General features: G+C 43.1%; 1 protein-coding gene across 33 annotated transcripts in view; it reads right to left on the reverse strand.

The window, feature by feature from the left end:
* Positions 1-1,551: 1,551 nt before the first annotated feature.
* Positions 1,552-17,229, reverse strand: part of KCNMA1 (potassium calcium-activated channel subfamily M alpha 1) — a 722,982-nt gene continuing 707,304 nt past the window's right edge. For 11 of the 33 annotated variants that reach the window (XM_053909597.1, XM_053909605.1, XM_053909595.1 and 8 more), the window contains 5 exons: positions 16,354-16,548; positions 14,345-14,463; positions 11,765-11,989; positions 9,433-9,461; positions 1,552-2,323 (listed from right to left, as the gene is read on the reverse strand). In XM_053909597.1, coding sequence (XP_053765572.1) covers positions 2,169-2,323; positions 9,433-9,461; positions 11,765-11,989; positions 14,345-14,463; positions 16,354-16,548 — 723 coding nt within the window. In that variant the 3' untranslated portion in view covers positions 1,552-2,168. Of the gene's footprint in view, positions 2,324-9,318; positions 11,990-14,344; positions 14,464-16,353; positions 16,549-17,229 lie in introns of those variants that run through there. The other 22 variants (XM_053909603.1, XM_053909608.1, XM_053909612.1 and 19 more) reach the window with 4 other exon arrangements.

Genomic DNA, 17,229 nt, shown 5'->3' on the forward strand with positions numbered 1-17,229 from the left:
TTCCCTAAGGAAAGATCATTTAGGTGGCCACCATCACCTGCCCCATAGGATACCAAATAGTTAAATTCAGAAATGGTTATCAGGAAGAAGAGTGAAGAAGAGTCCACCAAGGTTCATGAAGGAAAGAAGAGCGTGGATTGCTGTGAATGTACTAAGGTGACCCCAATGCAAAATCATTATGTAGAAGAAGGCATAGCTTTCAGGAAAGTGGTAAAATCCTCACAAGGGATTCTCCCCACAAACCCATTCTACTGTTGGAAACCAGGAAATATTCATAAGCCTGAAGATAGACTGCTGACGTCATTTTAGTCTGCTGTGTAGACTAGTGATTGGTTATAAGTAGTTTTTAAACAATCCAATTGGACATACATTATATTCACAATACTTTTATAGAACTAGTTCTACAAAATGTGACGACAGGGTAACCACAGTCTGACAAGTCACTTCAGGACGGCCCCTACAAGGCGGAAGCACAACTACATTGGCTCTGCAGGGAATAGACAGAGGTGGAAGCCATTTTGCCTACACTGGTAATTGGAGTACTTAGTGGACATATGTTTTCATGGTGATTTCGTTGCTTGGCTCTGATCTGATTTGCACTAATGTACTAAGTACCACAGGGTCATGGCCTAAAGAATTAATGGAATAGATACCATGGGACTTTGGGGGATATTTTAGTAAGTTTGGATTCTTTGAGTGTCCACAGTTGACATTTTTAAGAAAAGAAATATCACTATCACATCCATGCTTCTCATAGACCCTGATGATTGTATAAAAGATTGATCATTTTGAAGTTGAAAGATTTGCTAAATCGTTTGGAACGTAGCAGTTGCCGGGACAGAGAGCATGCAAGCCACAGCAGAGCTCTGAGACTTGGTAATTGTGTCTGATGGCTAGAAAAATCTTTGAGCACAGTTGGAAGTGGCTGATACATTTGATTTCATTGCTGGTCATTTTCAAAGGCCTTTTCTAACAGTCTGTATTGAGCGCATTCATTGCTTTCCTTTTGTCGTTATTATGTTTTACACTGTCGCAGCTAGTTTGTGTGTTTTGTCCCAGCAACTAAAGGAAGGCTGGAAAAAATAAAATCTGGGAAAAAGTAGTCTCTTTGATCATGACAATGTTCTGACTTTTTAACAAAAACTCAGTGAAAAGAATGATTGCATTATCATATCCTATTATTAAGTGGAACTACCCATTGGTGTTCACAAACTTTCAGGCTAGAAGCTCTGAGATTTGAGGAGTGGGGAGAAAGCCCACCAGAGCCTCCCAGAGTTGAAATGACTGTACTTGTGCAGGTGGTTTGGAGATAGGGAATGGGAAGCATAACAGCATGGAGGAGTCCCCACCATCAGAACAACAGAGCAATATCTTGTGTGCGTCTGGTCCTCAACTTCCACGTCCCAGGCATGCTCACGCCCCTCCTGGCATCGTTAGTTGGCTGGATAAACCTGATCTGGCAATTGTAGCAAAGCTGCAAGAAGGTCTTCCCTTTAAATATACGAACAAAGGGAGGAGAAATACAGAATGAAAACTAAAACTACAAAAATATGACTTTCAACTGTGAAAATAAATAAGTTTCCATTTATTAAGAGCTGGTGTCAGTGCAGCTAAAATACACACCCATCCAGGAAATTCACCTGCCCCCTTTTGTCTTCTTATATGAATTTACTAAAATACATGTTTACATCATTGGACCATTTTAAAATTGTTTTAGCAATCCATTTGCCTTCATTACGATCAATTGTGGTGGTGACCATCATTCTCCTCAAAGAAAAAGACAGAAAGAAGAGAAATACATATTAAGGAGTCTGGCCACTTACTCATTTTGATTTTGCATTGTTTAGATACAGGGAAGATATTTGACAATGAAAAAAAAAGAAAAAATATATTTTCTTTCTAATAAATAAAAATAATTTAAAATGCTAGAGGCTATACATGACTATTTTAATATGTTCATTTATAAATGAAATCATTTTCTTTTCCAAAATACATGGAAGCAATATTCAAGGCAGACAAAGAGAAAGATCTGTCTACTTTATTTTTCTTGCAATTCTTGCTTATCCTAACGTTTCCACCAGTGATTCAGCATGTAAGAGGAAGAAAAGTCACATCACCATTTATGAAGTTTGTCAGGCTTTAAAAAAAGAGTTCTGGTCTCCTGGAAGTCAACATTCATCTTCAACTTCTCTGATTGGTGGGATCAAGCTGCTTGTGGATTTATATTGGTTGATCTGGTTAGCCATGTGGGTACTCATGGGCTTGATTTGAATGTTTCTGGGATAGGCATTATCCGGTTCATCTGTAAACCATTTCTTTTCTGCTAAAGGGCGAAACGGATAGAGAACAAGAAGGAGAAATGAGAAGCTTAATTAGTCCTAGGGTAAAGCCTTTGGAAAGTTCCTTGAAAAAAAAAATGCAAAAATGTAATCGATAGAAGCTGACAGTGAATATAGTTGCTAAGAGGGAGTGCAGTGTAGGGAGAATTCCAGAACCTGGGACAGCTCTGCTGCCTGTGGCAACTAATGACCAGCGTGCCCTTGGGACTTGCAAGGACCATGGGTAGGACCTCTGAGAACAAAGAGGGGTTGGAAGAGGAACTCCAGCAATGTTCTCTGGGGTTCCTTTAGTGGACTGGGAATCTTTGGTGGGAAGGAGATGCTGAATATATCAAATATTGGGCATAAACACTGTGCCTGAGGAAAGATTTGTGTGTTCACTGAATTGAGTGAAACATGAAGGAAGTCGTCCCTGACACAGAGCCAGTGATCTGGAACCTTATGCAGGATCTCCTCTTCCCAACCTGTACTTAGCCTTGTTTGTACGAGACATACTTGAAGTTATATCTCAATATACCACTCTTCTGTATTTTTTTTTTGCAGCCAGTTTTGAGGGTCTTAAAGGAAGCCCACAGATTTTGCTGGGTAATGAGACTGAAAATCAGAATGGTCACCAATGTTTTAAGACGGTTTTGAGATGGCTTTTTATTTCAAGAAAGAAAGCTCTGTGTTGGTATACAGTCATGAAAAGAATTCCTACTGGCAATACCTTAACCAACTATAATAATCTAAGCTGTTGACAAGGGAGCTTGACGACATCTTGGCATTTCATTTCCACCCTAAACACAGAGATGGCTGGGGGAGAACGCTGAGTCAGAGCGTTTGGGGGCTGGGGAGGGGAAGAAAATGGCCTAGTATCCTCGTGGCACTTCAGTGGTATTTTACAGGATTCAGGCCTTGCCCCCGCCTTTTTCTAGGATTTGAAACTTTCTGCATAATCGGCTATGTGTACAGATATGAAGAGACTGGGCAAATAAGACATTCTAATTTGGGAATCATATTAGTGGCTTAGGAAAAGAAAAGAAAAAAGGAAAAAGCTTTCAGGCACATCCACTGCTCTAGAGACAATGGCTTCTCTTCTGCCTATCAGAACAATTCACAACTGGCCTGTTCATGGTTCTGGACTGATACGTAACAAAAAATGGCTTGATAGAGAAGTGTGAGTATGTGTGTGTATGTGTGTCTGTCGGATGGGCTAATTATCTACAAATTCAGCATCTGTGATCAGCTCACGATCGCTCTGCTTATTTCTCCTTGATCTATACTTTCTCTTGCTGTGTCAAGTCTGAGCCCTCAATGTAAACACTGTCACTGGAGTGGGTTAGTGAGAGCTTGCTCACTACCCTTTGTTCAGCAGCTCAGTTTACCCCCAGGAAACTACTGTCTCTCTCTTGGATCATTCTCCACTCCCCTTTCTCCTGCTCTGGCTCTCTCACCTATTATAATTAAGTTCACTTTGATTTGAACAGATTGGACGATAGGAATTCATAATGCTACATCCTCACAGTGAAGCTAACTGATTAAGTGCTTTAAATTATTCCCCCTGACAGAATGATAAAGTTACAATCTGTTCTGAGATGATCTACAGCTTGCCAGACTCCTACAGCTTCTTTCTACATTCATTTATCTTTTTGTCAAGCAGAGTTTTTTTTTTTTTTTTTCCTAAGCTTCAATTCCATAGATCTTTTAAAGTCATCAGCACATCTGAATTATTAATGAGGCTTTAGAGGCAAGGTTCCTGATGGACTGGTTAAAAAAGGTTGTATAGAAATCCAGGACTGTGTACACATCAAAATAATTTCAGCTCCATTTAAAAAACCATTTAGTTCAAGTGTGACATAGATGAACCATTATGCATTTGTGGAAACCAATTTTTTGTGATCTACGATTAAACTAACCTTTCAGAGAGGAGTAAAGTGTGATGGTTATCATGTTTTAAAAGCATTGCCAGGCCGCTGAAACAATTTCAAACTACGACTTTTTCCAACGGTTTATGTATAAAGATGATTTTCAGAAGAGCTGAACCTAGCGCCTGTGCTGTTTGCCTGAGCTGCCCTTGGTTTTGGCTGTACCACTGTGTGGACTGATTTTGCAAAGGGATTTAGTGCTGGGTTGGACATGCCAGTTTGGAAAGGAGACTGAACTCTTTTGATGGAAACGAGTAGGTCTTTTGGGCGAAAGACCTAAGACAGCTGCAATTTGTTGAAATTTTTACAACTGCTGCAGAGAATAATTGTTCAAAATTTAGTCTTTACAGTTCAATTCAAAGTTGGCATTTTGACCTTTCACGGCAGAGAGAATATCAATTTCCTTCTGCTGTCGGTAAGATAGAGAGCATTATTTCCCCATTTAAGCTTCATTCTCTTTCTTTCTAAATTTCTCTCCTTAAAAGAAAATCTAAGAAGAGTAGCCCCTGTGTTTTGGCAACTGAACTTCCACACAAGAAGGACTTGTGTTAAAGTGCATCCTGGTGATGAGTTGAGGTTTTTGTTATGCCTGAGAAACATGCTTTTTAATTTGGGTACCTTGTAAGATATAAACATATATGTTGTTGGAGACTTGGTTGGATAGGATGTTGAGGAAATGGAAATATATCAATGCTCTGAGCATTCTAGTAAAATATCCAGGGGCAAAGGTATTTCATGAAAAGATTCTTCCACAGGGCATCAGAGGAACACACACTTAACTGATCGCCAGTCGTTTTCTTCAAGAGAGTGCGTTGAGCATGATGACGACACTTTGGTTCACTGAATCTCATCTTCCAAAGAAGAAACTGTGCCAATGGGAAGCTACAACATTGGCTATAGGAAGAATACTCAGGGAAAGGATTTAAATGGGTGCTGAAGTGGTCCAGGATAAATCCAAATCCCTGGGTTTATCTCCTCTCCCTGCCTCATCCCCTATGCCAAAAAGATTTCCGGGAGCTTCATTTTTGTTCCTAAAATGGGAGGGGCAATGGATCTAGCTGCAAGGAGCTCCTCACTGTCAGAAAAAAAAAAAAAAAAAAAAAAAAAAAAAACAACAAAAAACAGCCCTATTTGTTAAGTCTCTTGAGGATGCAAAGCATGACGTCATCACTGCAAGTACAGTGCGTGACCTGCCCAGATCAGGAAAGGAAGGCATTTTAGGCTCTGGCAAGTGGGCTAGTAGAACAACATAGACAGTGACTGCAGAAGAGATGCCTCTAAAAGACCTGGCACTACCATCGGGAGAAGGCACCTATCAAGACCAGCCACGCCCTGAGCTATCCACCATGGACCAGTGATGAGGTGTGGGCTAAGGAGATGGCGTGGGGCAGTGGGGAAGTCTAAATGGATCTGGGGTCTCACACGGTAGTTGCATGGCTCCAAGAAAGTCACTATATAATTGATCTCTGCTAGTTTCTCTTCTGTAAAATGGGCTAGTGATCAAATCTTCCTAATGTGGTCTGGATGAAAGGGGCTAGTGCTGGTGAAGCACTTACTGCAGGTCCAGATACGGTAAATAAACGTGAGCACGTACGTCTGTTAGTAGCCACATCACAGCATAGTGGCAGAGTTCATAGCCCAGCTTTAAATTCCACTCTGCCACTTTCTGGCTGGATGCCTTTGAACAAATCTTTCAGATTCTGCATCCTTCAAACAGAGATGCTAACCACATGTACATCTGAGCTTGTGTGAGGATTGAATGAGTTAATGTATGTAAAGTGCTTAGAAAAGTATCTGGCACCGAGTAAGCACTAAGGTGTCAGTCAGCTTGTCACATAAGGTTATGTTACACGTTAGCATTAACGTGAATATTCTCAGTACTAAAGGGTTACGTAAGAATGGGTGGTACTTTTCAGTGTGGCTGCAAATGAACCAGGGATGGAGAACTAGGGAACATAAATTGGGGTGCTGGCCCACAGAATGGGGATTTTGGCAGCAGAGATGACAGAGGAGGATTCACTTGGGCTACCTTCATTTGGAAGGTAAGGAGAGGAAGGAGTGACCCAGTGTTCTTTCTGGGGGGTTCAAGGATGCTACCCTGCTGTAGGACCTGTATCCTTGAAATAATGGCTTTATACTCAACAGGTGCCCTATCCCATCCATGAACCATCTGCGTCTTCCATTGCTATTTTCATCACTGAGACAGAAGGGTCCAGGGTATGAGTGAGGACTTCCCCAAGCCATAAGGAGCCTGGAGGAGTGGGCTATGGGTGGGAAAGAACGCCAGAGCTGGGCGGACCTGACTGCCTGGATGCCTGCAAGCAGAGAAATAGGCTGCACTATGAAAACTGAGCCTCGCTGTCTCTGTGGGTTGTCAGTGCTGTGGGATTTAGCCTTTTCACATAACTACTCCCCAGAGAAGAGTACACGAAAGGAGAGATGATAATACAGCAAACGTATTTGAAATAATTGGTCCTCTTCTCGCTGTACCGCAAGCTGAGGTTTAGAGAGAGAGGGCTTGAAAGAAAAAGGCTGTTTGGGTAGAGACAACAGCTGAGAACAGTAAGCCCTAACCAGGAGCTGACACCTTCAAAGGTAACGCTGTATGGTTTCACAGCTCACCTTTCCGGAGGCAGGCTGGCTTTTGCCCTTTGCCTGGCAGACCCTGAGGCCCACAGTGGACCCACCCATGCATACTGCCTTCTTTCCTCTCCATGGGCAAAGTATGGCTATTTCATAGAAATGAAAGTCATTTGTACCCAAACCAAGGCAGCTTCCATTTGTGAAAACTGTCATTTGCAATTGTCCGCCATGGCTCTAGTTTCCTCTTTTCACTGAAAGTCTGATGCTGCCATTCGCTGGGCTGAGCAAACTTCCCCCTTTGGCCCTTTCCTGGGGCCTTGATTCAGCTGCACCCCGAGGACAGACTCTTCACTGTTCCCTTTTGGATGGCAAGGGGTAGGCCCCCTCACCTCCCTAGGCAATAGATATGTAATCTCCTGGTGGGAGACAGGCAACCAATTTAGTGATAAGTGCCCACAGCTTATTCTTCATCATGTTATGACAAAACAGGGATGGGCTGAAGAAGCTTCTGGAGACACTGATTTTTACCCTGTCTTGACTTCCGTGGCCCCCCAAGTTTCTACACTATCCTTTTTATCCTTCCAAAACCTGAAGGATAGGATCCTGTTGCTATAGGAACCTGGCAGGTTGATTTAATTGTCCCTATTGGGATACAGACACCTTTAGGCTTTTCCCATGCTGAAGAAGAGCCAGTCTAAGGTTTTTCTGGTCATCTGAGATCTTGACAATACTGGCTGGAGGCACAGTCAGTTCTGTCTCATGGAACTTACGAGGGTGTTCCCCTTCTCAGAAGAAAGTGCCAACAGCACAGTAGCATCGGAAAGCACCTAGAGGCATTCACTGTTTGTTTTTTTTAAGATAAGCCAAAGGAGTAAAGATAATGTATAACATGATGAATGGTATAAAAATATTTAAGGTCAATTTATTTCAAAATATTACTGAGCGTTATTGTAATGTTCTGGGTCACAATCCTTAATATTCATAACAGAATCTGATACTTCTCCAGTTGTGGTAGAACTCTATGTATATGGGTCCATCTTTCCCTTTATACATCTGAACTGGCTTTCAGGAAGGGCCCTGGGTAGCAGTCCTTAGGGGTGTTGATGATTTTATGATCATCTGGGTGAACATTGAGGCTGAGAAAGCTTCACTGCACCTCCCGGTCTACCCACTCACTTAAGGTTCAGCCCTTCAAAGCCTAAAGCAAATTGGACTGAATGGCTCACAGACTGCTTCTCTTCTAGAATGGTACAGATAATTGAGTTGCTAGCTCTTGCTCTTTTAAAATGTATATACCTTCTCTTCAAATAATTCTTTCACTTTCTACCTTTACCTACTTCTTTCTTTTACTTTCTTTCCTTCTCTTTTTCTTTCCTCTTCTCTTCTATTCTTTTTTTTATGGGGAGCAGGAAAGGGAGAGACATAATATGAGAACCCTGTGTACTTCCTAAGAGAACCTGAGGGGGAATGGGGAAGTTTGGGGTCACATGGAAAACAATGGAGGAGACTCTGTGTTCTGTTGAGGAAAGTATAATACAGTAGTTTCAGCTAACAGAATAGAGGTCACAATGATACCTTTTCATCACTGAATACATCATTGGCCAAATACTATAGTCAACTCTCAAGTGTGTGCCCTAAGTCCAGGGAAAATTCCAAAGTTACATCTCATGTCATAGTCTGTTCCCACTCCACTCCTGTCACAGCATCATCTCGTCAGAGCTGCTAACAGACTGTATATAACACGCATTTTGGATTTACTTCTATCTGCCCAATCTCTGGTTGGGATTGAACAAAGGCAGGTGACAGGAGAGACCTGGAAAATACAGAGACTGAGTCATGAAACCTCAGATCACTGGGTGTGGGCTATGAGTTGATACACATAACTGAACAGTTTTAACTTGGGGTCATCCTGATCAAACATAAAGGAGACCAATGTTCTGTCATTAATGAACCTCCTGGTCTAAATTAAAAAGAGGGACAAAATATTAACCAAGAAGCAGGTTTGCCAAATGGAATAGCTGCAAATGTTTTCCAGCGAAGTTTATCACCTGGCATCACACTTGTAGTAGGTCTTGCCAAGATAAACACAGAGATGTGGACAGACCGATGGTGGGGGCCGGGTTGGGGTCGTGGTAATGGGGGGAAGTGGAGGAAGCTGGGTTTCTCGATGGCAAAAGGCTTTTGGACTTGGAGCAAGGTACCAAGGTGGGCAGGGAGGCCACGTGCAGATTCGAAGGCAAGCCAGATGGAGAGAAGTTCCCCCCAAATCACCCAACCCCAAAACCAAGAACACCAAAACAAACTCTAAGGGATCTAGCGGTAGCAGCGGCACAGCCTCATTGCGCTGAGCAATTTAGAAAGTGGAGGAAAGAGAAGTAGGGAGGGAAAGGGAGGGGGAAGGGGAGGAGGAAAAAAAAAAAAAGCAAAACAAACTAAAGAAAACCACAAACAGAACAATATAAACAAAAAGAAACAAACCAATAACAGAATAAAATTTGTAACTCCTTTTTTTTTTTAATGTCACAAAAGTTTTCACAAGGACAACGTTATAGAAGAAAACCCCCAGCAGTGGCTAGGTCATGCAGAACCATTAATTGTCATACCTTGGCCCATTCTATTCATCCTTGTTGCACTTTAGAGAGAGAAGTAAGCTATGTGAGTTTTACAATGCTTTTAAACTGTCATATTTCCTGTCGAGCACTTTAACTGGCACATTCTTATAGTTATAAATGTTCTATGGGCACAACTTTATAACCTCCTTTGCAAAGAATGCATGAAAAGCTCTTCATGATCCCAAACTGGGGTATACGTGTGTGTATATATATATATATATATACACACACACACACACACGTATATGTATGTGTGTGTGTGTGTACATATATGTAGATATAGATATAGTTCTATATAAAAGGATAGTTATACGTAATATAGAAATCGATATATATGGGGACAAAAATAATTTGAAAAAAAATTCTTCCACTCATAGGGCTTTTTAATATACATGTATACAATTTTTCCCCACCCCATTCCTGGTCTGAATACTGCCCTGTCTTTGGTGTGGGGGCACAGGTGCAGACTGAACCTCACCATTTTGTCAGTAAAAGTGCTTGTCAATTCACACAGCAAGCAAATCTCCAAAACTATCATGCTTAGGGGAGAGAGGGGATCCGAAATCTAAACTCAAAGCATTCACCATAAAAACACCTTTTTAGAGATGGTACCACTGTGACATATTTCTCCTCCCCTCCACCCCTATTCTGTTTGGTGGAATCTGCTCAAGTAGACACTTCAAACAGGTATACGCCAGCCCAGGGCTAGTCCACACACAGGATAGTTCGGTTATGGTGGAGTTTGCCGATTCATAAGAACTACCGCACCGCCTACAGCATGCATAAACATCTGACAACTGTATGATGAAAAAGGGATTTTTCTACCTTTCAGCTCATGCTTTACTAACTGTTCAAAAAGGAAGGAAAGAAAGAAAAAAAAGAAAAAAAAAAAAAACAAGAATTATACCAAAATGTGTTTGGCTCACTGTTGCACACTTCTTCTCCCCCGTCTCATGACGGCAAGGAGTGGTTCGCTATTACCGTCATTCACCTGCCTAAGTGAATTGGCTGTGTTCGAGAAATTGAGGAGGAGGAATTTTCCCACCAGCTTCCTGCTTTGGGACAGCCAGCGCCATGCAGCTGTGCCCACAGTTTGAAGTAGTAGCTAGCTTTTGTCTCTGTCGAGTCAACTGTGGCTCGATCCCCCCACAATCTGATTTATTTAGCATGTTGGCTCCTAGAAAAACATGATCTGCTGCTGGGTTTATCTTCCTCACACTCTAGCTTGGCCCCAGCCCCTGCTCCTGCCTGGCACTGGGGCCTTAGCTAATCAAACAAAGGGGAGTAAAAAGGTCCCCTGAGAATGCATGGAAAAATACTCGCTCTTTCCTGAGCATTATTTATTCTGTACATAAGGTAAGTAATTCACCTTTTAAAAGATGTAAAAGTCCCAGGAAGGCAGTTTTTAATGACTTACATCTGATATTTATGATACATATGGCTTTTCATCCCAAATGTCAAAAGTGAAAGAAAAAAAAATAGCTAGTCATATGGCATAAGGAGACAGAATAACAATTTAATATGCAATCAAACCTCTGTTCACTTAGATGACTAGAATTTGATACATCCACGAATGGGATACGATTCTTTCCTCCATAGTAAGGGTAGAAATGTGCCTAAGAACTCCCAGAGGAAGCTAGCTCTGGGACGAAAGGCCTTGGTGAGTAAAAAAAGCTAGGATGTTCTCTTACAAAAGCAGATGCTTAATAATCGTCTACACAAATGGCGAAAGCCTTTTAAATGCTTCGCGATACTTCAGCCCAGAGAGTGAGAGTGGAAACAATCGATGTGTTTTTGTTGCTTTTTGGTTGCTTGCTTCAAAGAAATGTGTATGTGTATATTATTGCGTGTGTATTAAAAAAGAAGAAGAAAGAAAGGAAAACAACAACAAAATCAAAACCCGAAGCACCCTGATAATCCTGATCAATCAGAACAAACTTTTCTTCTACATTAACTAAACTTGCTTTGCATAACTGACATGGATCACAATGACGCTCCTCTACTCTGCGAACTCCTTCCTGCAGTGAGCTATTTATGTCTGGAGCATGCCTTTGGGTTATTTTTCCCCTAGAATCATAAATAACTTTTGGTCCTTCTGCTTATTTGCTGTTGTGCTCAAGGGTTTTATGGTGGTGAAATAAAAATGGCAACCACATGCACACTATCATACATATGCAAATATGTGTAAAAAAAAGGGGGTGGCTACAGGGGAAAAGGGGGGAAGTTACTGTTGGAAACACCCACTGGGGAAATGAGTGGCAGATACAGTTTCACACACGGTGGCAGTGGATACACATATCAGAGGCGCTCTTCCTGCACGTACTTCTGTTTGTCTCGGGACTCCCGGGACTTGGGTCGGTTGGGTCGGTTTGCGGTGGATGGGATGGAGTGCACGGAGGAGCTCTTCTTGCTGGATGACTGGGACGAGTGGGAGGAATGGGAGAGGCTGGCCCGGGACTGGCCGGCGTTGTGGTCAAACTGCATCAAGCAGAAGATCAGGTCTGTCGGCACGAGCTCAAACTCGTACGGGGGGTTGGTGATGACGTACCTGGACAGGGAAGCAAAGGGGTCACAGAATGAGGACAACTGGGTGCGTATTTCACCTCTCATTGAACCGAAAAGGATCCTCAGGTCTTGCAGAGGATCTGGAAGGCTTCTACCCGGTCCAAGACCTTAAATATTATCTTCCAAGCTGAACTAGCTCTTCCTCTCTTCAGCTCAGCGCAGGTGGCCAGCCATGAGCCCTGGCACCAGAGGCTCAATTGGTGCCCGTGGTGGGGGAACCACACCGCGCTTCTGATGGTCCCCACCCCTTTCCACTGAAGTTCGAGTTCACTTCAGATCCCGAGTAGCCCAGACGCATGCAGGAGGTTCACTGACTGCACCGCCTCTTTTGCTAGAGAATGTTCTGACACACCTTACAGGGTCTTTGTTTCCCAAGACCTAACATCTTCTCAGCCTTTTCTCACTCTTTACCTCTTAAAAATCAATTTTGGTGGGGATTTTTTTCTAAATGAGAGAAGATAAGATCCCTCCCTGCCTCTGTGCTAGTCCTGCTTTAACTATTCTCAATCCCATCAAGCTTTCTCTGGTTAACGCCAGACACCGCTAACACAAAACAAAACAAAACAAAATAACAACCAAAAAAAACCCCACCGCCTCCTCTCTAGTAGTAGGAGATCCCAAAGTGGGTCCTCAAGCCAAGACATATCAGCAACACCGGGGCATCACTTAAAATGCATTTTCTTGGGGGGTGCATGGATGGCTCAGTGGGCTAAGGGTCCAACTCCTGATTTCGGCTCCGGTCATGATCTCCCAGTTTGTGAGTTCTGGCCCTGTGTCGGGCTCTATGCTGACAGTGCAGGGCCTCGTTGGGATTCTCTCTCTCTCTCCCTCTCTTTCTGCCCTTCCCCTGCTTGTGCATGCTCTCTCTCTATCAAAACAAGTAAACATTTGAAAATAAATAAAATGCAACTTCTTTTATTTATTTTTTTTTTTTGAGAGGGAGACGGGGAAGGGGAGAGGGAGATATAATCTTTTTTAATTTAATTTTTAATTTTTAAAATTATTTTCTTAAGATTATATAATTTATTCTCAAGTTAGCTAACATACAGTGTATACAGTGTGCATAGATTCCCATGATACATCACTTATATACAACACCCAGTGCTCATCCCAACAAGCGCCCTCCTCAGTGCCCATCACCCATTTTTCCCACCCCCCCAACCCCCATCAAGCCTCAGTTTACTCTCTGTGCTTAAGAGTCTCTCATGGTTTGCTTCCCTCTGCGTTTGTACAGACACATGAAAACATGCTCAGCATCGTTCATCATCAGGGAAATACAAATCACAACTACATTCAGATATCACCTCACACCAGTCAGAAATCGAGAGAATCATAAACAGGTTCCACACTCAGTATGGAGCCCATCACAGGGCTTGATCCATGACTCTGGGATCATGACCTGAGTTGAAATCAAGAGCTAGATTCTCAAACAACTGAGCTACCCTGGTGTCCCTAAAATGCAAATTCTTAAGCAACTTCACTCCAGACCTACAGAGTCAGACATTCTGGGGAGTGGGGTCTAGCAATTTGTGTTGTAACAAGCTTTGTAGGTGATTCTGTTGCTCTCTAAACTTTGAGAACTCACTAGTCTACAGCAATTAGCCGCAACTCTGGCTATATACTGTAATCTCTGGGCACTAAGAAATTATCTACACTTTCAAGCCAGACCAGATAAATCAGAGACAGCAGAATATTTTTAAAAAGCACCCCTGGTGATTCTAATGTGCAAGCAAAGCTGAGAAATACTAATCTCTGTAGCATTGTTTCTTGAGATATAGTATGCAAATGCACAGATTTGGGTAATTCTATGATATACTTTTAATTTGGGGCTGCTATGAATTTATTTTAGTGCAATTAAAAATATATAACTAGCACACATAAACTATTATATTTTTCTGCTTAAGGTGATAACACACAAATTTCTTGAAATAAATATATAAAAGTTTAAAAAGTGAGTCAATTAAAAATATATTAAGTAAAAGCAGAGGCATCTAAGATATGGCAAAGGAAACATCTATCTTAAACACTAGCAATATGAAATATCTCTTTATGAGGTACCGGCAGAATAATCCCAGTAGCTAGAGTTTGGAGGAGATGCTCCTATTCAGGAACTATTCTATAAAACTTGAATTCTTCCCATAATGTCTTTACATCTGCTATGAGGAATTAAAGAAAAAAGCCTCCCATAACCTCCAAACCCAGTGTTGGATTTAATGCGGGCAGAGTCATTTGCATGTTGAGAGCATGTACTTGGACCTTTGCCTTCACAGTGGGAAACAAGACAGGGCATTTCTGTCTCTGCATTCGGGGTGGGAGAGGAGAGTGGAAATATACTCACCTCTTCGTGCATTGGCTGGGGGTGCTGAGGTGAGCATCTCTCAGCCGGTAAATTCCAAAACAAAGCATATTATACGTTTTCAGAGCTTTGCAGAACAGATCACCATAACAACCACCATCCTGGGAGACAAGAAAAGAACAGAGAAAAACATTTTCATTTGCCTGGAAGTAGAGGTCCAGGGGGAGCAGAGCCTTTTCGTGAAAGCTTGTATTGGTGTCTCCTGAGTTGGAGGGTCTGTTCCAAGGGACTGAGGCTAAAGCAGTCAATGTGATTAAGAGCCTACATCCAATACTGGTAATTTTGGGGGATCAGATAATGATGGGGTTCTCCTCCGGTTCTCCCCAGTTTTCCATCTGTAGCAATGAAAGCCCTAGAGAGAATGGGCCTCTCCCTCATTCTAAGTGATTGTGTAAGGCTCGAAGCTCTCACATGCATGTTTGGCAGAGAAGAAACCAGCTGGGCAAAATGGCGATTATGTTTAGCCCCAGCTCAGCTGTAATCACTGTGATCTGACCGTGTTGTCAAAACTGCTCGAGTGATAATTAAAATCACTGCGAGGAGAAAAGACCCCACCAGGTGCTACGGTGAAAGACTCTTTCAGGGAAAAGACTGTGTGAAAAGCACAATTTACAGACCTCAGAGATGGCGCGGTGGAAGAGAATGTGTTTCCCCAGGAGGTGGAGAGCTGCAGGTGGAATAAGTGGGATTCACAGTCCTAATCAGTTCACAGTCACCTCCCAGAGGGTCTGGGGCCCGACATGGAATGTGAAAGCAACTCCACTCACTTGGAAATGCTGGCTTCACACAGCCAGGTGGCTTCAGGTGGGTGTGAGTGTAGGAAGGGCACTGAAGAATGACATCGCTGGGAATAAAGTGGCTGCCTGTGTCCTTCTTGTCTTGTTGGAATTTCCAAATGGGCATCATATTACAGAACACAAATGGGGCCATATCTTACCGTCATTTAAAGTCTTTATCCTTTTAAAGTGTATCAGTAAGTCGGTGATAGATGAAAGGAGCCACGAGCTACGGAAGCTGCCTTTCCAAAAAGCCCAGTCTAACATAGGTCCTTATCCATAACCATACTAAAATATGGTGCAAGTCAGCATCATAGTTTCAGAAGAAATAGCAAAAGTGACCCTTTCCTTGGGCGACGCTATTGTTTGTGCAATAAATGTATTGGTTGCCAAGATTTGTGGCTCCACCCCTTGAACCCATCCGTGGATGCCGTATAGGGCTGTGAATAAGGGTCAAGACTGCATACTTCTGCCCAAGTGTGAGAACCCAGTTGTTGTGTGGAGCCCAACGGGAGGCACTGGTCATCCCCTCTGCGGCAGGAAGGGCGTGGGGGAGATTAACTGGGTGCAGCCTCAGAGATGCAAAGACCTAGGTCTGGAATTAGAGACATTAAATGGTCCACATGAGATGCCATTTGTTTGGCCAGTGGCTCGAGATGCACATAATTACTGGTGGTGTTTTAAAAACCTCCAATGCCTGGCATATACCCAGATACAAAAACTCAGAATCCTGGGAACTGGACATGGCCATCAGTGGTTTTGAAAAGCTCCTCATGGGCTATTAATGTGCCTTGGGAGTGAAGTGGCCCTGAGGTAGGCTAAGACCCTGTGGAAAGGGGTCCCAGCCTCGGTCACATGCTGGAATCACCTGATGCCTCCTAGCTCGTGGTAGAAGATACCTAGGGGAGTGAGTAAAGCCCACAGGCTCTGAAGCCAGGGTTCCTGGCGCAAATTCCTGATAGGGCCAGTCTTCCGTCTCTCTGAGCCTCAGTTTCCTTAGAATGTCTGAGAGTAGAACCTATGTCAAAGGATTGCCGTGGGAATAAAGATGAAGGACTGCATGTAAAACACAGCACACCATACACATCACCTCTAGTGAATCACCACAGAAGACAGAAAAGACAGGTGCCTGGCTCCTCACCCTGGCACCCAGTTCACTCTGGCCAAGCTATTCCCAGTCAGTGGGCTCAGGTGACCTCTGCACCATGAACTCACCCCCAGGTCCGCAAAGGGCCCATCCAGCAGCGCTAACTGGGCCACGCGGCAACGGTCCCTGTTGGCCAGCGTCTGGGGGGTGCTATAGCCCCCTCGAAGTGCATTCTCCTCGGCAATCAGAGCCTCGAGCTCTGGCGTGGCTCCTCCAGTCACCAGCGTCCGGATTAGTGTAAGGATATTGTCATTGAAGTATGTCTGGGGAGAGAGTTGGGGGGTAGGGGAGAAAAAAATTCCTTTAAGCAAATACCCTAAAGTCACGACAACAGACATCCAAATTACAACTTTTCTTGGTATCTCCTGTTTAAAGTTCTGGCCTGTCTCTTCAAATAATTTTATGTGGGAAGTGAAAAGACAGCAGCCTCCAATTATTCCATTCTTTTCTCTCTTACTTGGTTCTGCCATGAGAGCTTGACTTTCAAAAACCACTTCAGGGAACTTTTATTAAAGGGCTGATGTCTAAATAGTTGGTGTTTACCATAATTGGTGTCAGTAGGGATGCAAATACTGCTTCCCCTTCCTCGAGTCCCACGTGTCTACTAAGGGACTTTGGACCTGGGACACAAATGCAGCTTGCACAGGCTGCTAACCCAAGGAGGACTCCTCCGAGGTCCTGTCACCCTATGCCAGGAAGCCGCCTTCCCCAATGTGGCAAAACTTCTTTGTGTGTTGGAAGGAGATGTCGAGAGCATCATTAAGGCCACACGCTCAACAGTTTACTACAACCTTTGATAATAATCTAACCCAGAAGTCTCTATCAATTAAATATGCCAGATAAAATTGCAAGGAGGAAGATGCCCTCGTGTGTGCACTTTGGTTGTTTTGTTTTGTTTTTAATAATCTCAATAGTCTGAGGCAAATACAGAAGATGACAGAAGT

Source organism: Panthera pardus, unplaced genomic scaffold (assembly GCF_024362965.1).
Source record: "Panthera pardus isolate Hobbes unplaced genomic scaffold, ASM2436296v1 HiC_scaffold_22, whole genome shotgun sequence".
Classification (NCBI taxonomy): domain Eukaryota; kingdom Metazoa; phylum Chordata; class Mammalia; order Carnivora; family Felidae; genus Panthera; species Panthera pardus.